At 42.5% G+C, this 25,574-nt stretch overlaps 1 protein-coding gene across 1 annotated transcript in view; it reads right to left on the bottom strand.

Moving 5' to 3' along the window:
- SLC9A1 (solute carrier family 9 member A1) overlaps positions 1-19,127 on the bottom strand; it is a 96,303-nt gene extending 77,176 nt beyond the window's left edge. The window contains exon 1 of the mRNA XM_070950127.1: positions 18,535-19,127. Within this exon, the coding sequence (XP_070806228.1) occupies positions 18,535-18,877 (343 nt within the window). The 5' untranslated portion in view covers positions 18,878-19,127. The remainder of the gene's footprint in view (positions 1-18,534) is intronic.
- Between the last annotated feature and the right edge of the window lie 6,447 nt (positions 19,128-25,574).

Here is a 25,574-nt window from a genome sequence, read left to right as displayed (position 1 = left end):
GGGCTTCAAAGGGCCGCCCTACAACTGATCAGTGTTAAAAGAAAACAAATGAATAGACCGGTGCCTGCAAAAATAAATGGGTAGACCAGTGCCTGCAAAAATACATAAGTAGATCAGTGCCTGCAAAAATAAATGGGTAGACCAGTGCCTGCAAAAATACATAAGTAGATCAGTGCCTGCAAAAATAAATGGGTAGACCAGTGCCTGCAAAAATACATGAGTAGATCAGTGCCTGCAAAAATAAATGGGTAGACCAGTGCCTGCAAAAATAAATGGGTAGATCAGTACAGCTCTGCAAGCAGTTAAAAGCCTGGTAGACCAGTACCTCTGCTAAATCCTAAATAATTGTCACATGATCATCAAGCCACACCCACAAAATAAGCCACGCCCACAGAACCGGTAGTAAAAAAATTTAGGACCCACCCCTGAAACAATGGAATTTATACAAGTGAAAAAAGAGCTTTGGAGATTAAAGACCAGAATAAATGCAGTTAACTTTGAGAGAACAGAGTGCTGCATTATGGATTAAGAAAGTTTTAAGCAGACAGTGTTGCACGTTCCATGTTGATTTGCTCTTCCCCAATATGATGGTATCATCATGCTGGGTTGAAATAAGTTTCAATTATCTTTCTAAGTGGATTTGAGCTAGGAGAATCAGCAACATTGTCGGAAACAATGGCTTGCCTCCTGAAATTGTTGGTGCTACATCACTGGAGGTTTTCAAGAAAAGATTGGACAGCTATTGGATGGAATAATGACTCTTGCCTTGGGCAGGAGGGTTGGCCTAAAAGACCTCCAAGGTCCCTTCCAGCCTTATGATTCTATGATGCTATGAATGCTGTATGAAATGGAAAATGTCTTACAGTATTCTGTCCTTGAAGGGACGCGATGGCTCAGTGGCTAAAACGCTGAGCTTGTCAATTGAAAGTTCAACGGTTCGAATCCCTAGTGCTGCATAACGAGGTGAGCTCCCGTTCCTTGTCCCAGCTTCTGCCAACCTAGCAGTTCGAAAGCACGTAAAAAATGCAAGATGAAAAATAGGGACCACCTTTGGTGGGAAGTAACAGCGTTTCGGGCACCTTTGGCATTTAGTCATGCCCGCCACATGACCATGGAGACGTCTTCGGACAGTGCTGGCTCTTCAGCTTTGAAACGGAGATGAGCACTGCCGTCTAGAGTCAGGAACGACTAGCACATAGGCGCGAGGGGAATATTTACCTTTACTTATTCTGTCCTTGAACAAATGTGTAACCAAGAGAGGGAAATGCTATTTTAATAATAATTGATTCCAGATACACCCTGTATCCATTAATGATATTCATTAAAGCAGACTGAAACGTAATTCACATTTTTAAAAGAAAAGTCACGTCCAATTAAGTTGCTTAAGGCTACTGCAACAAATTTTCTTAATAAGACAATTCATAACACTGGATTAAAAATAATAATTAGGAAAGGTTTCCTGCTTTATTATTTATTTCCATTGGTCCTGAATCTCCCTGGATTTAGTTTCAAAGAAGAGCTGTGGGTTCTAAAGTGATAACAGAGTGAGACGATTTCCTCCCTATCCAAATTTTCCATTTCATAATGTGATATATCTCTTTTTTGGTCCCATGACAGTAATTGAAGGAATGATATGAGAGTAACAGTCCCACAATGCAATTCCACATTACACAAGATGTTGCACAGAGCAGGAAAACACATGTGGACTTATTTTTCCATTTCTCTCAAATGCAAAAAAAGTATATTTTAGAACTCAACAAAGGAAATTACTTGAAGTAAGGTTTGCAAATGAATTGATAAAAAAAAGGATTCCTCACCTACATTGTCACACATGTTTTTGCCCATGTTTGATTTTTTGACATATTGATGATCTGGAAGGAAAGGGGGAAACAAAGAAGCACAAACCAAGATTTTTTTCAAGTTACTAATCTAGAAGAGAGGAAAGCTAACTCATCACAGATGAACAACTGACATTTTACCACGTTAAAATCCAGCAAAAAATTTAAGAGCAACAGAAAATGTATAAGTGAATTATTCCACTAAGGAAGAATGGGATAATAACATTTGGACAGGTAAGAAATGAATCTCTACTCCCAGGCCGATCATGACTCCAAGATTTCATCGTATTGAGCATTGGTCCTCAGAGAGCAATCAAAAGCCAGGATATCATTACAAGAAACAGGCTGATGGAACTGGTGACGTTTCTGTAATACAGTACAATTATCCCACATTACAAAAATAGCCTATTGACTAAACACGCATCTATGAGATGGAGCTATTGAGTTCCCCTACTGCAGAACTGCAAAAAAAAAACCAATTACTACCAACCTGCCTTCCATTGAGGACCTGTATACTGCACGAGTCAAAAAGAGGGCTGTGAAAATATTTACAGACCCCACGCATCCTGGAGATAAACTGTTTCAACTCCTATCCTCAAAACGATGCTATAGAGCACTGCACACCAGAACAACTAGACACAAGGACAGCTTTTTCCCAAATGTCATCACTCTGCTAAACAAATAATTCCCTCAACACTGTCAAACTATTTACTAAGTCTGCACTACTATTAATCTTCTCATCGTTCCTATCACCCATCTCCTCCCACTTATGACTGTATGACTGTAACCTTGTTGCTTGTATCCTTACGAATTATATTGACTGTTTCCTAATATGATTTGATTGCTTATTTGTATCCTATGACTATCATTAAGTGTTGTACCTTATGATTCTTGACAAATGTATCTTGTCATTTTATGTACACTGAGAGCATATGCACCAAGACAAATTCCTTGTGTGTCCAATCACGCTTGGCCAATAAAGAATTCTATTCTATTCTATTCTATTCTATTCTATTCTATTCTATTCTATTCTATTCTATTCTATTCTATTCTATTCTATTCTATTCCTATAACACAGGGGCGTCCAGCCATGGCAACTTAAAGACTTATGGATTTCAACTCCCACAAATAAGTCCAAATGTGATTTTCCACTCTGGGTGTAATTGCACTGTGGGACAGTTATTTTCACACCAGTCTTTCAATTGCTGTCATGGGACCAAAAAAGAGATATATAACATTATGAAATAGAAACTTTGGATAGGGAGGAAATTGTGTCACTCTCTTGCCAGCTTAGAACTGGTCACCCCTCTTCTTTGAAATTAAACCCAGAAAGATTCAGGACCAATCAAAATAAATAATAAAACAGGAAACCTTGCTTAGCTATTATTTTTAATCCAGTGTTATGAACTGATTTACTAAGAAGATTTGTTGCATGACCTTGAAGCAACCTAAATCATGCTAGCTGGGGAATTCTGGGAGTTGAAGTCTAGAAGTCTTAAAGTTGCCAAGGTTGGACACTCCTGGCTTTAAAAAAAAAAAGCCAGTAAGTCTTTTGAAACTGGGACGAGCCTGTCTACCCGCCCACCTGCCTGCAAAGAGGAATCAGCAAACTGTTACCCTTGTCAAGAACAACTGCAAAATAATAAGTCAAGACTGTTCTACGGTTAATCTTGCTTGCCAAAATTATATAAAGGCAATCTCACCCTCCTCAAAGACCTGGTATTTTCTGGGTCAGCCTATAAGTGACAGTTCAGTCACGAACTCAAGAGGTGCATAAACAAGGATTACAATGGATTGAACCAGAAAAATATTATAGCTTTTTGAATATAAGGTTATTTATTTCGCTAATTTGCCACATTGTAGATTAAACGAAGGGAAGAATATTTCATGAATATTGGAGGTTTTTTTTTAGAATGTTGATTATTAGTATTTTAAGATGTTTTATGGATTGGCATTAAATTGAGAGAGAGAGGTGGTTGCATTATTTCGGTTCTAAACGAAAGTCAGAGACCGTTCCTGTTATACCTTTTTTTGATCTATACTTTTTCTCACATTTATTGTTTTTTTTTCCCCCTCTCCTTTTCATTAATGTTAGTTTGTATTTCAATATTTGATGCTGAACTTTAATTTTTAATGGCTTAGGGCCTGGTTATTTACGGGACCGCCTACTACCACCAATAGCCTCCCACCGGCCAGTACGCTCTCATAGAGAGGGACTCCTCCGGGTGCCGTCAGCCAAACAGTGTCGACTGGCGGCCCCTAGGGGGAGAGCCTTCTCTGTGGGGGCACCTACCATCTGGAATGAGCTCCCCCCGGAGATACGGAGGATCCCGGATCTGCGCTCCTTCCGCCGTGCTGTGAAGACCTTTTTATTCCATCAAGCGGGCTTGGCCTGATCTCTTCCCTTTTTAAATATGTAAATTTTAATCTGTTTTTTAAATTATTGGGGTATTTTAATTTGTCTGGGCCAAAAAGTTTAATTTGATTTTATCGGGTTTTTAAATTTTGTGTATTTATGTATTTTATTGTTGGCTGTTCACCGCCCTGAGTCCTTCGGGAGTAGGGCGGTATACAAATCAAATAAATAAAATAAAAAATAAAATAAATAAAAATAAATTTTTATTTTATTTTTTTTTTATTTTAATTTGATTGATATGCCGCCCTTCTCCGGAGACTCAGGGCGGCTTACAATGCACTAAGCAATAGCGTTCATTCTTTTGTATATTTATACAAAGTCAGCTTATTGCCCCCACAACTGGGTCCTCAATTTACCTACCTTAGAAAGGATGGAAGGCTGAGTCAACCTTGAGCCTGGGGAGATTCGAACTTGCAGTAATTGCAGGCAGCTGAATGTTAATAACAAGCTATTAGTCTGCTGTGCCACCAGGCTCCTCTGATTCCTCTGTGAGAGTCTAAATAAAAGAAACCTTCCCCAGTTTGGTTGGTACTCAAATACCTGGGCTTTTGGTTAGACTGGGAAGTTGGAAGAACAACAAAGCCTTGGGAAACCTGCATGAAACTTGACTCCAAGAGCCTCAGTATCTTTTTAGTTACCACTCAGAAGGATTTTTTCCTCTTCCTCTTCCCGCACTTCTGCTTTTGGGGGCCCTTTTAGCTTTGCCTTGTTTCTCTGCTAGGTTTCATATGATGAAGAATGTCAGCTGAGATGCTTTTTTGGCTTAGATGTGACTAGTTCAGTGATGAATAATGAGTTTTTCTCTCTCTCTTTTTTTGGTTTTGCATCTCTTTTTCTTTATAATATCTTTATTAAGTCAATGGGGAAGCCAGATTCACTTAACAACCCTGTTACTAATTTAACAATTGCCATGATTCACTTAACAACTGTGGCAAGAAAGGTCATACAATGAGGCAAACTCGCTTAAAAAACTCACTTCATTGTCTCACCTAGCAACAGAAATTTTGGGCTCAATGGTGGTTGTAAGTAGAGGGCTACCTGTATTGTGCTCAAGACTGTATACCTTGAGAAAGAAAGTGGTGGAGGATTATTGGTGCAAACAGGAAAACAGGAGCATCCCTCCGCCAAGAAAAATGAACATAATATTTTGACATAGGAAGAAAAAGGAGAAAAATTAGGGAAAAAAATTAAGCATGAGCTTCTATCTCAATCCACAGCATTCCTCATCGGAGATGCTCTGTAGTCTGATGTCTGGCTCCTTGACAAATGTCAAAGAACAGATGGCTAATGCCTTATGACTGTCATTGCTTACTGAGCAGTGGATAATATTCAAAATCTTACCTCCAGAAGGCCCTTGGTTTAGCCAAAGAAAAATTAATGGCAATGTTAAGGAAAACTCTGAAGTAATTTCCAAATCATCTGCCCATTGATTGGTAGACCTTATGCACATATGCAGAGTCAGGCGATATATAATTTAATAAATAAATAGGCGCTATCAAAGATCCAGCAGGAGAAGATATAGAAAAAGTGAACACCGATAAAACAATGTGATAACTTTTTATGTTTCCTGCAAAAGGTTGACTCAGCCTTCCATCCTTTCGAGGTAGGTAAAATGAGGACCTGGATTGTGGGGGCAATAAGCTGACTTTGTATAAAAAAGAACACCGCTTAGGGGGGCCGAAAGCCCTACTAAGCAGGTATATACAAAAGTATGAAGGCTATTGCTTAACACATTGTAAGCCGCCCTGAGTCTCCGCAGAAGGGCGGCATATAAATCGAATCAATCAATCAATCAATCAATGTCAATAAGGGTTTTCCATCATCACTACCTTTGCAGGATCCAATCTGGGTCCATCACTGGGACCAGAGGTTTAGTCTTCCGAGCTTTTGGTCTCATACTGAAGCTCATCCTCAGGGAACTTTTCTCTACTGAGTCATGGTGGTGCAGTGGTTAGAATGCAGCATTGCAGGCTAATTCTGCCGGTTGCCAGGGGTTCGATCCTCACCGGCTCAAGGCTGACTCAGCCTTCCAACCTTCTGAGGTTGGTAAAAGGAGGAGCCAGATTGTTGGGGGCAATAGGCTGACTCTGCAAACCACTGAGAGAGGGCTATAAAGCACTGTGAAGCGGTATGTAACTCTAAGGGCTATTAATACTGGAAGATGTCATATTCTAGTAGTGAATATGGACCAACCTCTGGTCCCAGTGACCAATCCAGATTAGATCCTGCAACATTATCCTGGGACACGTATATTTGCCTCCATTCATCACTAAATTTAGGCAAACTCTAATTAAAGCAGTTGATTTGGCCGTCATAAATACATGCCTTTGCCAAACACCTGAATTTTGATCACATGACCATGGGGATGCTGCAATGATCATAACTCATTTTTTTAAGTGCAGTTGTATCTTCTAATGGTGGCTAAACGGGGGTGAAATCTACTTACCTTCTTTATTAATTCGGAAGTGCACACGCCACATGTGTGCGCAGACCTTCTGCGCATGTGCAATACCAGGAAGCATGTGTTAAAACCAGGAAGTACTGACATCTGGGCGGGTGGGAGGAGCTTTGCTCCGCCATCACTACTGGATCGCCGAACCACCAACCAAGATTGCTACCGGATCGGGCGATCCAGTCCGATCCGGGAGCATTTCACCCCTGTGGCTAAACCATTGTTATAAGATGAGCATCACTTGTATGTAACTTGACAGGAACTGTTTCAGGGGTGGGCTTCAAAAATTTTAGCAACGGGTTTTCTGCCCGGTTGCTGGGTGGCCGTGGCCATGGTGGGTGTGACCTAGTCGGCCTCCTGCGCCACAGCAGGGAGGGGGCGTTTTTTGCCCTCCTTGGGCTCCGGAGGCTTTCCTCAAGCCTCCAGGAGGGTGAAAATGGCCTCCCCTGGCTCCGGAGGCCCCTTTGAGAAGGCCAGAAACGGGCCCATTTCTGGCCTTCTCAAACTTCCAGTAGGCCTGTTTTTCGCTCTCCCTGAGCCTCCGCGCGCACCCTGCACTTACCTGCATCTAAAACAGGCCGCGTGAGGACTCCTGGGAGGGGCAGGGCGGGGTGGGCACGGCCAACCAGGAGTGGGATTTGGGGGTTCTCCGAACTTCACAGAATCTTAGCTAGAGGTTCTCCTGAACCCCTGCGAACCCCCAGCGGCCCACCCCTGATAATTACCTACATTAATGAAGATAGAATTTAAAAATAATCATGTGGCAATAAATTAAAAAGGAGGCTATAGAGACCTAGGAATAAGGAAATAACTTTCTTTTTTCCCCTAAATTAAGCATGGAAACTTTTATGCTTCTTTTGCAGTACAATTTTTCATCTGAGGTCAAAAGTAATATTAACAAAAAAGAAATTTTTAAATGCAAAACAGGAACCAGATATATACAAGCCTACAGAACAGGGGACAGGACATATCACTTCTTAATTGCTTTTTGGCACCAGCTTACCCCAAAAGGTGTCAGCTTAGAAAACCAATTAGTCCAATGAAGCCATTTTAGAAAAGAATAGCTTTTTAATTAGATTAATTGAACGTAATTTCTGAAACAGCTGGCTTCAGTCTGGTGTTCCGTAAATATTTTGAACTATAGCCGTCATCATTACAACAAAAATACTGGCTAGGTGTGCAGAAATGAATAGGTTAACACTTGAAATTAAAGAGAAGGAACAATTTGATTACTATAACATCTGGGAATTATTTTATCAATGGTTAGATAATAAATACAAAAAGTGGAAAAAAGCAGAGGAGTGAAATAGATAAAACGTTTTAACAAATAAGTTAAGAAGAGAACGGTTATAGTATTAGGTATGGTATATATTAATATTAGTATTAAGTTAAGAATAGATAAAATAATAAACATGACTGTAAATTGTAATTGTTATTGTATAAAATATTTGCACAAAATATTTGTACCCAGACGACACACTGTTTAATGGAAGATGATGTTCGAATCAAAATAAAATAATAAAAAAAATACTGGCTAGGGATAATCTCAATGCTAGCTTTAAGGATGCTCTAAATATAATCTTATACCATCAGTTTATATATATATATATATGTGTGTGTGTGTGTTTTTCCTCTAGCCAGGTTTTCCCTATGTAACCAAGGTTTTTCTGCAGCCCCAGCTCAGTAGAATCACATCCACTCGATTCTGGGCTTTTTTCTTTTCTAGAAGCCAGCAAGCTCTTCCTGCTAGGTGGGAGACTGCAGGAAGAGCTGGCTGCAGGAAGAGCTTGCTGGCTGCTAGAAAAGAAAAAAGCCCAGAATCGAGTGGATGTGATTCTACTGAGCTGGGGCTGCAGAAAAACCTTGGTTACGAAGGGAAAACCTGGCTAGAGGAAAAACACACATAAACCCTACGAAGAAGTAAGAAAATATATATATATATATACTATCAGTTTGACTTAAACATTGTTCCTAACCACAGAGTGCAGTATCGGATGAACGCATGTTGTTAAAAAAAAAAAAAGGTGCTGATTCAAACACAGGTTCATTCAAATAATGATGCCTCATCCCTTCCTTCAGTTTGGTGGAAATAAGCAAATATAAGGTGTTTGGGAGACACATAACAGCTCATTTGTGAATGAGGAGCAGGAGTCAGAAAAAAATATATGCTGTAAGCAACTCAAGAGTGAAAGACCTACAAGGCATATGCATGCCCTGTTATTTTGAACTGGTCTGGAACTGCCCGTCAATTACTGTAAATTTTAGAAACAGCGATAGTTAAACAAGCAGACACAGAGGTGCAGGCGGCGAATTGGAAATGTGGATCAAACCTTTATTTCTGAGCTTACCTCACGTTAGTAGGATGAAGCAGTGCATCCATCCAATAATCAGTTTTAGCAACCCATACATTTATTTGGGAGACAACTAGAATACGGAACTAAATTGTTAGTCTGCACGCTGCAATTGAGATCTCTGAGCTAAGGCTGAAAATCATTCCTAAATAATTATCCATTTTGGTCTGACCTAAAATTGAAACTGCCGGCTATAGAGTAGGTGTCTGCTCACCCACCAATATTGTACAGAATAATACAGGGGCATTTCTAGCACCTGGAATCGCAGTTCTGTTCTCTACACCTTTATCATATATTATCAGGGCTTTTCTCTACCAGCTGCTACAGATGTTTGAGAATTTCACCTTGCGTTCTGCAATTTGGAGTAAGACAATTTAATTTGCACTGCTAAAGTCAATGGGCAGATTAGAACACACATCTCCAAACAAACCTTGCAAGATAAACCATGACTTTAGAAACAGATACCAAGATGCACAGAAAAGAGTGTTCTACAGTAAGTACTATATGGGCTAAATTTGTATTTTGAGAAAAAAACCCACATCAGACTAAAAAAGTAAATCCTGTACAGAGATATCTTTTCTTGAGAATTAAACATTTGTAGCTGAAGTAAATGGGCACAAAACTAATATGAATTTAAAATAAATTGATTTATACTCACAAGAAAGAGGGAGGGATGGAGGGAAGGGAAGGGAAGGGAAGGGAAGGGAAGGAAAGGAAAGGAAAGGAAAGGAAAGGAAAGGAAAGGAAAGGAAAGGAAAGGAAAGGAAAGGAAAGGAGGGGCAGGTGGGGAAGGGAAGGGAAGGGAGAGGAGAGGAGAGGAGAGGAGAGGAGAGGAGAGGAGAGGAGAGGAGAGGAGAGGGACAGGAGAGGAGAAAGGAGAGGAGAGGAGAGGAGAGGAGAGGAGAGGAGAGGAGAGGAGAGGAGAGGAGAGGAAAGGAAAGGAAAGGAAAGGAAAGGAAAGGAAAGGAAAGGAAAGGAAAGGAAAGGAAAGGAAAGGAAAGGAAAGGAAAGGAAAGGTCTACTTTAGAACTTCACATTATACTGGTAGCAATTGAGAAGGAACCAGCTTTATTGTGGCATAGATAGAATTAAAAAACAACAACTTTATTCTATCCATTTAAAGTTTTCCTGGGAGGGGGAAAAAAGCCCTTTCATCATACTAGCTTAGATAGCATGAAAAAATATGCCAGGATTTCTGCATGCAGATTTTATCCACAGAAGAACTCTACAGCTCTGATACCTTTTTGAGTCAGCCATCAAGTCTTTCAAGAGAGCTAAACATAATTAATTATTGAAATAAAGCAGCAGTGTATTTTAAACATTTACAGCAATTGTAAATACTGTTTATTTACTGATGTTTTATCTTCCACCCACTACATATTTTCTCATTTTCTTTTTTTCCCCTTTTTATTGGCATTTATTTTACTTTGCTCTTCCAATGTTCTATTTTTTTTTAAGAGAATATAAAATATTTGGGATGATATAGGAAATGCACCATCTGTCTGCTTAGTTCTATATTATCTGCACAAAGAGAAGGCTTTTAACATCTCCAGATCTGCTTTACTGGTTGATCCCCAAAATGTAGCCCCCAATGTCTTGCTTTTTGAACAAGTACTCGGCTACCACCGAGCCTTAGTTCCTTCAAATATTTTGGTAAAAAATCAGAAATATCTGCAGAGCAACAAAATACAGGTAACCCTTGACTTATAACCACAGTTGGGACTTTCCATTGATAAGCAAAGCTGCTGTTGTGCCTGATTTTACAATATTCTTTTGCCACATTTTGTTAAGCAAATCACTGCAACTGCTGAGTGAATCACGTGGTTGTTAAGCAAATCTGGCTTTCCCTGTTGACTTTGGTCACTAAAAAAATGATTGTCAGTCGAGGATTACGTGGAGACAAATTCCTTGTGTGTCCGATCACATTTGGCCAATAAAGAATTCTAGGCTAGGCTAGGCTAGGCTATTCTACTATTCTATGCTATGCTATGCTATGCTATGCTATGCTATGCTATGCTATGCTATGCTATGCTATGCTATGCTATGCTATGCTATGCTATGCTATGCTATGCTATTCTAATCTAACCTATTCTAACCTAGCCTAGCCTAGCCTAGCCTAGCCTAGCCTAACCTAACCTAACCTAACCTAACCTAACCTAACCTAACCTAACCTAACCTAACCTATTCTATTCTATCAAAAGTGCCCTACCAATGATCATGGTTAAACCAAAATGTGGCTTAGGCCAACATATGTATTCAAAGATTGGACTGGAATCATAACTAAGAAAACATATTAAGTTTAATTAATAATAATAAAAAATCTTATTGATTTAGTCATTTGACTGTATCAAAAATATAAAACGAACACAAAAATACAAGAGAACAAAGACATGTTCATAGTAAGTCATCACTCCTACAGTTAACCCCAATCTGATCTCAATATTCCATCCCCTTTGAAATGGCCTTTGACAGTTGAAAACAACTTTGAAGTTGAACGAATTAAAAACAGACTTCATTATCCTAAAATTAGGTTACCTTATTTATTAGATGTATATGCTGCCCATCTCATTATCTCAATATTTCAATAGTAGTCTTGGCTAGGGTTTCAGTGAAATCCTCCCATCTGCTTTGAAGTTCACAAGTGCAGTAAGTTAAGAATAAAACTAGCATCATCATTTGCAAGCGTCCGCTCATCGACCAGCAGCAGCTGCAGCATTAGACAACTCTGACAGATCTCCAAAAGGTAAGTGGAATTAGAGCTGGTGAACATTTGGATAGGGAACAGCCCTTCAGGGAACTTGAAAAAAACCATCTCAGAATAAGGCAAAGACAAACCAATTCTTTCCTAATATTTCCAAGAGAGCCGCAAAGACATGTCCTGAAGTAACCAGGAGTCAAGCTTGACTCAACACAGACTTAATTTAACAACCAACCTTCTCTGCAGAAACCACCCTCTGTCTGCATAGTACATCCATGGCACATTTATTTATTTATTTGTTTGTTTGTTTGTTTGTTTGTTTGTTTGTTTATTTGTTTATTTATTTTATCAAATTTCTATACCACCCTTCTCCTTTCGGACTCAGGGCGGTGAACAGCCAAAGTAAAACATTTGTACACAAAAGTTAAAATAGATTTAAAATAATTAAATAAGTTTGGCCCATAATTTAAAACATTTCAATTTAAAACCAATTTCAAATTTTAAAAACCCACCATAAAATCAGGACACATATACTTGAAATTAAATGTTCGGTAGACCCCTGCGAGTCCCTTGGACTGCAAGGCGATCAAACCGGCCAGTCCTAGAGGAGATCAACCCTGACTGCTCTTTATAAAATTAAATTTTTATTAGAGTATAAATATTAAAAAAAAAACATAACATGACATACACACAACAAACATTTATACAACATATAAACAAAAAGAAATTATGTTTCCTTCTTAAGCATTGTTTCAAAGTGATATTCTGCTTGTTATATATTTCTTCCCCTCTCCTTAGTCTAATGACATTTTCTATACCGGTAATATTTCCCCTCTAGGTTTTTTGTTTATTTCTAATTTTTAACCAATTATACCATTTATTCCATATTTTGTAGCAGTCTGATTCTTCTCTTTCTTGTATTTCTTTGGTTAACCTGTCCATTTCAGCTCATTCTAAAATTTTTTCTATTAAATCTGTTTCGTTTGGCGTTTTTTCTTGTTTCCAATTTTTTGCATATATTATTCTTGCAGCTGTTAGTATGTGAATTGTGAGATATTTAATATCTTTAGGGTATGATTTATTAAAAATTCCTAGTAAAAACATTTCTGGTTCTTTATCTATCTGTGTTTCTGTTATTTGTTCCAACCATTTTTTGATGTTAGACCAAAATTTCTTTGCTGCCGGGCATGTCCACCATAAATGATAGAAGGTTCCTTGTGTCTTCTTACACTTCCAGCAGATCGGGCTATTTTTGGGCTGTAGTTTTGCCAAACCCTGACTGCTCTTTAGAAAGCCAGATTCTGAAGATGAAACTCAAATACTTTGACCACCTAATGAGAAGGAAGGACTCACTGGAGAAGAGCCTAATGCTGGGAACGATTGAGGGCAAAAGAAGAAAGGGACGACAGAGAATGAGGTGGCTGGATGGAGTCACTGAAGCAATAGGTGTGATCTTAAATGGACTCCAGAGGATGGTAGAGGACAGGAAGGCCTGGGGGAACATTGTCCATGGGGTCGCGATGGGTCGGACATGACTTCACAACTAACAACAACAACAACAACAAAATGTTAGGTAACCAAATATCCCTCCATCCAAGCATAGTTAGAGATCCTTTCTTGATTTCCCCCATGGTTTTCTCCCTCTGCCCTCCACCAGCTAGCATAAAAGACAGTATTTTGCCAGTCTTCCAAAATGCCAGGCAGGAAGCCAACCACAAACCATAGCAGGAATCAAAGAGATGCTTGGAACTGGGCATTTGTTTACCTACAGCTCAGCAGCCTCCTCCTGATTTCCACCAGCTTCTACAGAGATGTTTTTCCATTTTCTCATCCATCACCTTCTAAGTCCAAGGTTGCCATCAATAAACAGAACTGAAATGCTGCAGGGAAAATGTTATTTGGCTCAACAGCAGAAAAACCCTACAGCTCTCTGCTCGTTTACCCAGGGACTGAATTCAGACAACATTCTGATCAAATCAATTACCTAACCAGAAACAGCACAACATGTGTGGCCCGGTGAATGTTAATCTTGGCATTCTTTTAAAATTTTCTTAGCTTAATATGTTGTAGGAATTTAACTCTATTCAGTTGATGAATCATACTGCACTTGACCTAAGTCCAAAAGGCCAAGAAGCTATTACAAAATAATTATTTAATCATGAGTAAACATGACTGTTTTGAATTATAATACGCTGCTATTGTGATTATTATGTTTCGTACACTCACTAGAGTCCTTCAGGACTGAGTCAATCAATAAACTGTATAAATCCCATCAATAAATCCTGCTGGGGCGCATCCTGAGTTGCAGCTTCCCAGAGCGCAGACAAATAGATGCTCCAGCTTGTTGGCATAGACCCCAAGGACCACAATAGTCAAAATTAGAATCACCTCCTTCTGATCTTTTTATCCTCTTTTAGCTTATTTTTCTTGAGGGACCTTTCAAGTGCCACATGTCAGCATTATTCCTTGGTGTTTCCAAGTTACAACAGAAACATTTTGTCATCAAAGGTCTGTTGCTCAGAAACAAGAAGAAGACGCTTTATCTCAATGTACCGCATTGGACCAGACTACCAAGGTGCCTACCAACTTCATATAACCTTCTATATGCAGTGGAGTAGCTTCTTAGGCTACAGTTTAGAGCAGCATTTCTTAACCTCAGCCTCTTTAAGATGCATGGACTTCAACCCCCAAATTCGCCAGCAAACAGAAACCAAATTAATACTGTGTTCGCATTCACCAATTTGTACTGTGGTTGACTAAATAAATCATAGTGGATTTTCTCACCAATTGGCATGGTCAACAAACCATAGTTAGCATGATGTGCATATTAGAAATCTGAGTGTCCCCAGCAATAATGTCCATAACAAACTATGATGTCAACAGGCGCCTCTTGTGCAAATGTGATTATGACATCTGGATGTCTGCTGCAATTATGTACATCACATCACTGTTACAAGCACCCCATACCTGCCTATAGTTCCCCAACTCGCCTTGGCCAACTCACTGCACCAAACTCACTGCAGCCAACTCACTATGGCCAACTCGCCACGGGACAAAAGTTACACTAATATCAAAAGAATAGTGGAATAGAATAATTAAGGGAAGGATGCTGAAGGAGGGACAAAATGAAATATGAATGACAAAAATGAAAATGCTGTTTTAATTATTTTAAGTAATTAAATTGAATTGTTGAATTGTCCCGCAGAGAGTTGGGTCCCAAGGCGAATTAGTCGTAGCGAGTTGGCTGCAGTGAGTTGTCCCATTCCATTCCCATGAAACACCTTTCCTTGGTCTCTTCCTACCTGCTAATTCTGGCCAAAGAATACCCTGCAACATACATTTAGCGGTAGTTTTTCTGACCCAAGCATGTCACTGCAGACCAAGGTTTTATTTTTCAAAATGGCAAATTTAAGATGTATGTATGTCAACTTCCAGAATTCCCTACCTATTCTGCGAGTTTAAGTTCTGCGATCTTAAAGTGGCTGAGGTTGAAAAACACCAGCTTAGAACATTAGGCAAACCTAGTTATTGTGATTTAAAGACAAGGAGATGGTATGAACTTCCAAAGAATGGAAAGCCCCCCAACTTGAAATAAAAAGGAATTTCCCGCACATGGACAGGTAGCAGCAGCATTCTGGGGTTTCACAGAGAGATTTTTTCCCCCCGCAGTCCTATCCAGAAATGCTGTGGATTAACCAGGGCTCTTTGCTTGTAAAGCAATTACTGCATTGCCAGATTCCCTAACGACACCATTACTTCACAAGTGGCAGGCTCATTTCAGACTTTGCAGAGTTCAGCTGCAGAGATTTCAACTTTGTTTTTAAAATCTGACCAGGCCAAGCAATATTTTGTTTCCTTGTTTCCTTTCTCCCACATTAAGCTTCCCTTTAGAAATAAATATTTGAAAGGAGGCCTTTTACAAAGTAACTAGACATAAATCCACAGGGGAGATCTCCTCCTGCTAGGCTCTATTTAGGAATAGAAAGTTTGTTACAAGCCATTTGTCCTCTTCCACGATATTCCTTCTTGCCTAAAAGCTTGCACAACAGCACTTCCCCCAACAGTCCAGTTCCTTAATTTTGTTGCAGATGGTTAGTGCACAAGAATGTGCAAGAATCATACAGCCGAAGAAATGTGCAGTGTTCCCACCCAGGAGAAAGAACTTGCCTTCCTCCTTATTAAACGAAAATATTGCGCACAAGAGTTCTCCTCTCCAGTCTTAAATACCAGTCTCTGTTTTAGCAGGGATGCCCTCTAATTAATTACTGTAACTGTCCAGTCTAAATCAGGAAAAAAAATGTATGAGATTGCAGGATAGACAAAACAGGCACCCGTAAAAGTAATAACCAACATGTTCAAAGATCAGCTTGCAGCCTACTCATATTGGCATAAGTTTTCCATTTATAAGGCAAATTTTGATGGAGTGTAAAAAAAGGGGCATTTCTCTATACCAGTTGTACTGTTCTTTCCCAAATCCAAGAGGCTTTCTGTGACTTGGTGTATAAATATCCTGTTTCCCCAAAAAGAAGACGTCCCCTGATAATAAGCCCAATCGGGCTTTTGAGCGCATGTGCTAAAATAAGATTCCCCCTGAAAATAAGCCCTCCCTGAAAATATTTAAAAGCAGAGCTGAAAATCAGGCAAGACGGCAAAAGGAGCCCCATCTTGCTCCACGCACCCCAAAATAATAAGACCTCCCCCAAAATAAGGCCAAGTGCTTATTTCGGGGTTCAAAAAAAAAATAAGACAGGGTCTTATTTTCGGGAAAACACGGTATTATTGCTCTATCAAGAAGAGCCAGTTAAAGCTATTTCACCTAGCTTCAGAAGCCAAATATAAAATCCAAACTTAGATAAAGAGAAATGGGACAATGGGACATGTTTTTTTCCTAAATCTCATCAGTGTCCTCACTTAAATTCGGTGCCTAAATTCAGAATATTAGTTGCCTAAAAGAAACCTGGTCAGAAATATTCCTGACATGTTTCTCGGGAACACAGGAAGTTTTTGAATTGTATTAGACCAGTGGCTCGTCAAGCCTGAATCAGCATAGCAGCTTCAGAATTTTGGGCAGCAGACTCTGCTAGTCATGTCAGATATTAAACATGGGACCTTCTGCAGGCAAAGGACCTGCTTATAGAGCTGTCTTTTTCAGAAGTACTGCTCACACATACCTCTAATGAAAAAAGCCTAGTCAACCAAGGTGTCAAATGAAGACGGACAAGAAAGCAGAATTTAGCATTCACATTCCTGGTTCTCCATAGATTTGCATTAGAGGATTCTCAATAGAAGGCTGCCCAGCTATTCTAATAGGCCAGCCTTTCCTCCAGGTGTCTTCCAAGTGTGTTGCATTCTCACACCAATACTATCCAGTCCAGACAACGCCAAGAAGCCAGCAGGATGTCTGCTTGGAGAAAGAGATCATAACTATAGGGAGGGGCACCTATTTTAAAAATATACCTTGACTGCTAGGGAAAAACACATACACACTTTTCTCCTGCAGACTCAATTGTGTCCCAGTGGAGATCACACACAGATAGCGGAGGAATACAATTTAGCCCATGCTCACCAATCTCCTTCCTGATCCACTTAAATTTCCAAAAATAAACCAGACTAACCTCTATGCTGCCTAGCACATAATACACTTAGTTACAAGATTAACCTGAAAGAATACACTTCTTGTACCCACAGGGGGTCACGATGGTGGTAGTGTCAAAGCTCCACCTGTCCTTTATGTGCATCAGAAGGCATCATAATTGCACCATGATTTATTTGACTTCTGACCCTCAGGAATGCTGTGAGTCAGGTAATACAGAGCACATGCCAAGAGAAACAAGACCATCAAAGGCACATGGATTTGCCTTTATGATCATCCTTGCACCTCTTCTCTAGCAATAACCCTCAGACTTATGTACCACTTCATAGACCTTTTACTGCCCTCTCTAAGCGGTTTAAAGAATCAGCTTATTGCCCCCAACAAACTGGGTCCTCATTTTACCAACCTCAGAAGGATGGAAGGCCAAGTCAACCTTGAGCCCATGAGGATCAAACTCCAGGCTGGGGGCAGAGATAGTTTGCAATACCGCATTCTAACCATTGAGCCACCAGGGCTCATAAATTGTTGGAAGCTGCCTTCCGTAATTTCCTGGTCGCCCATGTTACACCATATGGCTACAGAGCATCTCTGGAGGAATATACAGGTAGTCCTCAACCTACGACCGCAATTGGAGCCAATTGTTCAGCAAGGCAGTTGTTAAGTGAGTTGCTCCTAATTTTACAACCTTTTTTTTTTTTACCAGGGTTATAAAGCAAATATTGCGGTTGTTAAGGGAATCGTGCAGTCATTAAGCAAATCTAGCTTCCCTCATTGACTTTTTGCTTGCCCGAAGCCGGCCAGGAAGGTCACAAATGGCAATCCCACTGCAACCCTGTCAGATGTGTCAAACCCCTGAATTTTGACCTCATGACCGTGAGAATGCTGGGACGGTTGTAAGAGTGCGAGGACCGGTCCCTTATTTTCGCTGCCATTGTAACTTCCAATGGTCACTAAATTAATGATTGTAAATTGAGGACTACCTTTATCACCTTTCCCTGAAGGGGCAGCTTTTCTATTCCGCTCAACAGAAAAGGACGGCATTTAAGAAAGTGGGAAGGAGACCTTGGAGCAAACAAAAGTTCTTTTTCTGCATGGCACGCCATAACTTTTGTGTCGCTTACTCACTCACACACACACACATACACAACCCCCCAGAGCCCGTCGGGCACCCCCGAAACCAACCTACCTAGTTTCATCAAGCAGGCCAACAAGATCCAGAGCGTAATCTCAAAGGGCACGTGCACCGCTTCGTACTGAAGAGCCAGGACCGGGAAAAGTTTCCGATGCTTGCCGTGCCCGTTGGTGGAAACGTTCTTGGGGTGTCCGGTGTCGGGGGGGCTCTCGGCGGGAACCGGCGGAGAGGCGGTGATGCCTTCGGTCACCAAGCTGGGCTGCGGCGTGATCTCCATGGGAGTATCCGAACCGGAGCTCCGAAGCACCGGCAGCAGCCCCAGCAGGGCAGCTGCGCCAAAGAGGAAAGGCAAAGCGCGGAAGGAACAGCGGGGCCTCTCCAGGCATTGCGCCGGCATGTTGCTCTTCAACGTTTCCCGCCCGGGAAAAGCAGGAGGCAAGACGAGAGAGAAGGGGAGGTGGGGTGGGGGTGGATTTCCGACGACCCCGCCTGGCGATCAAGGCTTCATTGGAGGCCGGGGGTGGATGGGGGGGGGGTGGTATGGTCTGCCGAATCAGCGAAGACCCCCGACCGAACGGAGCCCGGAGAAATCCACCCGAAGCGGCGCTCGATCGGAGGAAGCAGCGCTCATAATTAGGAAAGGGCCAGTTGAGGACTGGGGGGGGGGGGCGGCCGGTTGCGCCTTTCCTTGCCTCGGGGGGGGGAACCGTCTCTGCGGGGCGAGGAGGACGAGAGCGTTCAGATCCAAGGGTGGCGGCGCTCAGCCGGCGAACCGCAAGCCGATCATCCACCCGGCGTGCCTTAAATCCGCCTTCCCCAGGCGAGCGGTCTTCAACTTGGGCCTGACTTAAGGTGGCTCAGAGGCTAAAGACCCCTGAGCTTGTCGAGCAGAAAGATCGGCGGGTTCGAATCCCCTCGTATAAGGTCGGGGGTTGGGCTAGATGACCTCCCGGGTCCCTTACTGTTACACTTCACCTCACCTCCAAGGACAGCTGAGCGGGGCAGGTCGGAAGGGCCGGCTGGGAGCAGGAGGGAGTCCCCCAGCACTACTACTACCACCAGCAGCAGCAGCAGAAGAGCCGGGCCAGGAGAAGGGGGGAAGCGGCGGCTGGGTGGGTGGGTGGGAAAGGGCAGGTTGGTCGGAAGAAGCGAGCAATCGGGAGAGCCAAAGAAAGAAAAAAGCGAGGCAAACCGCAGCAGTCAGGCCGCTTTCTGACGACCTGCAAGAAGAAGAAGAAGAAGAAGAAGAAGAGGACGCCTCGCGGGGCGGGGTGGCTTCAGGAGGCAGGCAACCAGCCGGCAGGCCAGGAGGAGGCAGCGGCGGCGGCGGCGGCGGCAGGCACGGAGGGCTTGGGAAGAAGGAAGCTGAGCTTGTTCCGGATCCTCGTGCGGCCGCAGCGGGGCGAGCTCCTCCTGGCCAGGCTGCTCCTCCCCTCCGGGGCTCCCACCGAAGCGCGGCCGGAGGAAACGCTCCCTCCCGCCTGCTGCCTTAGCCCGATCTATGCCGAGACAAGGACGCCGCGGGGAGAAGCGGAGGGAGAGGAGGGGAAAGGAGGGGAGGGCGCCGACGCCGCGCCTCCCTCCCGCCCTCCCTCCCTCGCCGCCACAGCAGCAGCAGCCTCCGCCGGCTGGAAGCAGCACTACACGCGGGAGCCTCGGCGTCGCAACCGGCCAGGAGGGAGGGCTTGGGTGCCGGCCAAGCGAAGGAGGACGAGGGGAGCGATTGCTTCGAGCCATGGCCCCGGCGCCTGGAGCAGTGGTGAAAGCCACATTTTTTTTTTTTTACTACCGGTTCTGTGGGCTTGGTGGGGGTGGCTGGGGAAGGATTCTGCAAAATCTCCATTCCCGCCCCACTCCTGGGGAAGGATACTGCAAAATCCCCGTTCCCATCCCACTCCTGGGGGGAAGGATATTGCAAAATCCCCAATCCCTCCCCACTCCTGGGGGAAGGATACTACAAAATCCCCATTCCCTCCCCACTCCTGAGGGAAGGAAATTGCAAAATCTCCACTCCCACCCCACTCCAGGGGAAGGATACTGCAAAATCTCCATTCCCACCCCACTCCAGGGGAAGGATACTGCAAAATCCCCATTCCCACCCCACTTCAGGGGAAGGATACTACAAAATCCCCATTCCCTCCCCACTCCTGAGGGAAGGATATTGCAAAATCTCCATTCCCACCCCACTCCAGGGGAAGAATACTGCAAAATCCCCATTCCCACCCCACTCCAGGGGAAGGATACTGCAAAATCCCCATTCCTTCCCCACTCCTGAGGGGAGGATATTGCAAAATTTCCATTCCCTCCTCACTCCAGGGGAAGGATATTGCAAAATCTCCATTCCCACCCCACTCCAGGGGAAGAATACTGCAAAATCCCCATTCCCACCCCACTCCAGGGGAAGGATACTGCAAAATCCCCATTCCTTCCCCACTCCTGAGGGGAGGATATTGCAAAATTTCCATTCCCTCCTCACTCCAGGGGAAGGATATTGCAAAATCTCCATTCCCACCCCACTCTGAGGCCAGCCGGAGGACGTATTTGCCGGTTCTCCGAACTGCTCAAAATTTCTGCTACCGGTTCTCCAGAACCTGTCAGAATCTGCTGGATTTCACCCCTGGCCTGGAGACGTCTTTAGGTGGGCCGTTTATAGCCAGCCGCTTTCCAAGGGCAGCTACCGAGTCGTCGACTGAAAAGTGTGGGGGGGGATGGGGAGCAGCAAGCCGCGATGGCGGCCGCCGGGTCACACCTCCCCCACCCTGCAAAGAGAAAAATCACCTCAGCAAATTAGTCTTGTTAGAGATTCTCGGTCATTCAGATCGTCGTCGTCCCAAAGGTGTTTCCGCCCCCCCCCCCAGGCAACTGGACTTTCTTGGGTTTTTTTTTTCCTTTTGAAGACATTTCGCTTCTCACCCAAGAAGCTTCTTCAGCTCTTGACTGGATGGGAAATGGAAGGATTGATACTCCTTGCAGACAGCTGGACATTGGCGTCCTATTTTAGCCAGCTGTTAACATGGGAGAACGAACCCATCAGGACTTCAGATTCAGCAGTCCGCTTATCAAGGAGAGAAGCAGCCTGGAATTAAGGAGAAACTTCCTAACAGTGAGGACAGTTAACCAGTGGAACAGCTGGCCTCCAGAACTTGTGGGTGCTCCATCACTGGAAGTTTTTAAGAAGAGACTAGACAGCCACTTATCTGAAATAGTCTAGGTTCTCCTGCTTGAGCAGGAAGGTTGGACTGGAAGACCTCCAAGGTCCCTTCCAACTCTCTTATTCTGTTATTATTTATTCATTCATTCATTCATTCATTCAATTTATATGTCACCCTTCTCCGGAGACTCAGGGCGGCTTACAATGCATTTAAAAAAAAAGAAAAAAAAAACATTATAAAAACATTTAAACATTAAAACATTAAAACCCATTCACACCATTCATGGCTGGATCTCGCCAGATCACAAGAGCGAGATCAACGGCCCCAGGTCTGCCGGGAAAGCCAGGTCTTCACCGCTTTTTGGAAGGCCAGTAGGGTGGGGATGGTCCGGATCTCAGGAGGTAACTGGTTCCAGAGAGCTGGGGCAGCCACAGAGAAGGCCCTCCCCCGTGGGCCCGCCAGCCGACATTGTTTAGCTGACGGGACCCGGAGGAGACCAACTCTGTGGGATCTTACCGGTCGCTGGTATCTGCATTTAAAAGACAAAAGCCGCTCTTTTGAAGATAGCAAAGTCCACATTTTGGACAGAGGTTCACTGGTTTGAAAGAAGGGCCAACTATGGCAAAATTGAACAGCTCTCTCTCAAGCTGTTCGATTGAACGGGGGGGGGGGGGAAATGCAACATCATTGATTTTCAGTCTACAACACAGTCCTTTTCAACAGTTCCAAGAAGGCTCCACACCCATTTGCACCACTCGGGTGACCCTGAAGACACAGATAAAACCTCCAAGTGGCCTCAACGACTCTCTAAAAGGATGCAAGTGACCAGCTGTCTGCAAGAAGTATAAATCCTTCCATTCCCCACCATCCAGTCAGAGCTGAAGAAGCTTCTGGAATGAGAAGCGAAACGCCTTCAAAGAAAAAAAACATAAAAGCCCAGGTGCCTCCTGAAAAAGCACCTTTGGGACATCTCAGCAATTCTTAACTGGAGCTACCAAATCTGAAATGCTGATATATCCAGATGACAACCAGTAGGGAAGAGAAGGCCTTGTTCCAGCATCTTCATAGTATAGATGGGAGCAGTTGGCCTGAGATATAGGAGAAGTCATATACAGGTAATCCTCACTTTGCAACCATTCATTTAGTGACTGTTTGAAGTTACAAAAGCACTAAAAAAGTGACTTATGACCGTTTTTCACACTTGTGACTCTTGCAGCATCCCTACGGTCATATGATTACAATTCAGATGCTTGGTTCATATTTATGCGGTTTTGCAGTGTCCTGGGCACATGTGATCACTTTTTGCGACGTTCTGACAAGCAAAGTCAATAAGGAAGCACAATTCACTTTACAACCATGTGACTAACTTAACAACTGCAGTAATTCATTTAACAATTGTGGCAAGAAAGGTCATGAAGTGGAGCAACTATCTTGCTTAGCAACCGAAATTTGGGGCTCAATTGCGGTTATAAGTTGAGGATTAACTCCATTCCTCCATTTATTCCATTTATGTATCTTTTATGTACACTGAGAGTCTATGCACCAAAGACAAATTCCTTGTGTGTCCAATCACACTTGGCCAATAAAGAATTCTTTCTTTCTTTCTTTCTTTCTTTCTTTCTTTCTTTCTTTCTTTCTTTCTTTCTTTCTTTCTTTCTTTCTTTCTTTCTTTCTTTCCTTCCTTCCTTCCTTCCTTCCTTCCTTCCTTCCTTCCTTCTTTCTTTCTTTCTTTCTTTCTTTCTTTCTTTCTTTCTACCTACCTACCTACCTACCTACCTACCTACCTACAGTATCTATATCTATCTATCTATCTATGAGCACAATTGAGACCAGAATCCACATACCAGTGGGAGGTTGAACAACTAGCCTCATGGTGCGACCGGAACAATCTGGAACTGAACACACTCAAAACTGTAGAAATGGTGGTAGACTTTAGGAGAAACCCTCCCATACTACCACCTCTTACAATACTAGACAACAAGTATCAACAGTAGAGACTTCAGAGGATTTTTTTTTTTAATTTTATTTATATGCCGCCCTTCTCCGGAGACTCAGGACGGCTTACAATGCGTTAAGCAATAGCCTTCATACTTTTGTATATTTATACAAAGTCAGCTTATTGCCCCTCAAACTGGTTCCTCATTTTACCTACCTTAGAAAGGATGGAAGGCTGAGTCAACCTTGAGCCTGGTGAGATTTGAACTTACAGTAATTGCAGACAGCTTGATGTTAATAACAGTGCTTTAGTCTGCTGAGCCACCAGGCTCCTCCTAATTAGAACTGCAGAAAAAACAATTGCTACCAACCTGCCTTCCATTGAGGACCTGTATACTGCATGAGGGCTGTGAAAATATCGACAGACCCCTCGCATCCTGTACATAAACTGTTTCAACTCCTACCCTCAAAATGACGGTATAGAGCACTGCACACCAGAACAACTAGACACAAGAACAGTTTTTTCCTGAACGCCATCACTCTGCTAAACAAATAATTCCCTCAACACTTTCAAACTATTCACTAAGGCTGCATTACTATTACTATTAGTCTTCTCATCGTTCCTATCACCCATCTCCTCCCACTTATAACTGTATGACTGTAACTTTGTTGCTGGTATCCTTACAATTTATATTGATATTGTTTCCTAGTATGATTTCATTGCTTATGTGTAAACAATGACTATCATTAGTGTTGTACCTTATGATTCTTGACAAATGTATCTTGTTTTTTTATGTACACTGAGAGCATATGCAACAAAAACAAATTCCTTGTGTGTCCAATCACTCTTGGCCAATAAAGAATTCTATTAGGCATTTGTTTCATATCTGGCTGGTCTTTAAAAAAAGCCCTTTTACACATCCTTCCTTGAATTGTAGTGAGTTCTTAACTTTCAGACCAGTGAGAAAATGAATTTAAAAATTCAGTATAAGCTGCCAACAAGACATGCAAAGACTAGCTAAACAGTAACTCTGAAAAATGGTAAAACTATGGACATTGCAACATTCTACACTGCAGCAGCCACATCACGGCAACTCAGATCCTGACTGCAGTTTTCACAGGGCTGTAAAGGTAACAGTTTGCAAAACAGCAGAGGGGAGGAACTAGTAAGGAAGATTCTGTAGAGGCTGCCTCCATGTGGAGAAAAAATATTTTTTATAACAGAGGAACTAAGCTGCTAAAGCTACAAACATCTCCAAGTAAGATGTACTACCGTATACAGAAAAGGTTATCTTCAGAAATGGTGTATTCAAGTTACAGTCTGAGATGCTTTTACCTACAAAGAGAGAAAGACATTCAGTTTCCTCAAAGGTCAACTTTGGAAGTTACTGGAACTGCAACTCATTTTTGTGCATACAATAATCTTGCTGCAGTTACCACAGGCTGTAAAATAATAGTTCTCCATATTTCTTTTTTAGTTCAGCATCCATAAAGTAACCAATAAAAAATAATTCTGGTTTCATTGTAATATTAGTCTACAATATCTTTTGCATCATGTATGAATTTGCACCCAAAATTCATACAGCAGATCTTAACGTTGCTGAGGTTCAGAAACACTGGCTTAGTGTATTGTGTTGTAGGAAGAAATATCCTTCTGGGTTCAGCTCCAAGTGGGGAAAAAGATACTGGAAATATGGAGACTGCTTGGAAAGTTGGTTTAATGGTGGACAGGATCACATGGCTTGAGTTCCTGAACCGAAAAGGGCCGAGATACAGCGAGTCCCCGGGTTTTATGCTTTCTCTGGCTTTGAACTTCCTAGGGCCCAGAAAGAGTATCCTGATTGGTTGTCAGACTCCCAGAGGGTGGGGGTCTTAGCTAGCCTTGCTGGCTGATGTAATTTTCCCAGGTGCCATGTGGTGAGTTTCTGTTCTAGATGGGTCCCATTGTGTTAGTTTCTGTTTCTGCCTCTGGCCCATTAACAAAGTGGGGGAAGCAGGAAGGTGGGA

The sequence above is a fragment of the Pituophis catenifer genome, unplaced genomic scaffold (assembly GCF_029215685.1).
Source record: "Pituophis catenifer annectens isolate HBS135680 unplaced genomic scaffold, rPitCat1.0.hap2 SCAF_9, whole genome shotgun sequence".
NCBI lineage: Eukaryota > Metazoa > Chordata > Lepidosauria > Squamata > Colubridae > Pituophis > Pituophis catenifer.
Note: the sequence above shows the minus strand (reverse complement) of the source record. Positions and strands in the feature narration are given on the sequence as shown.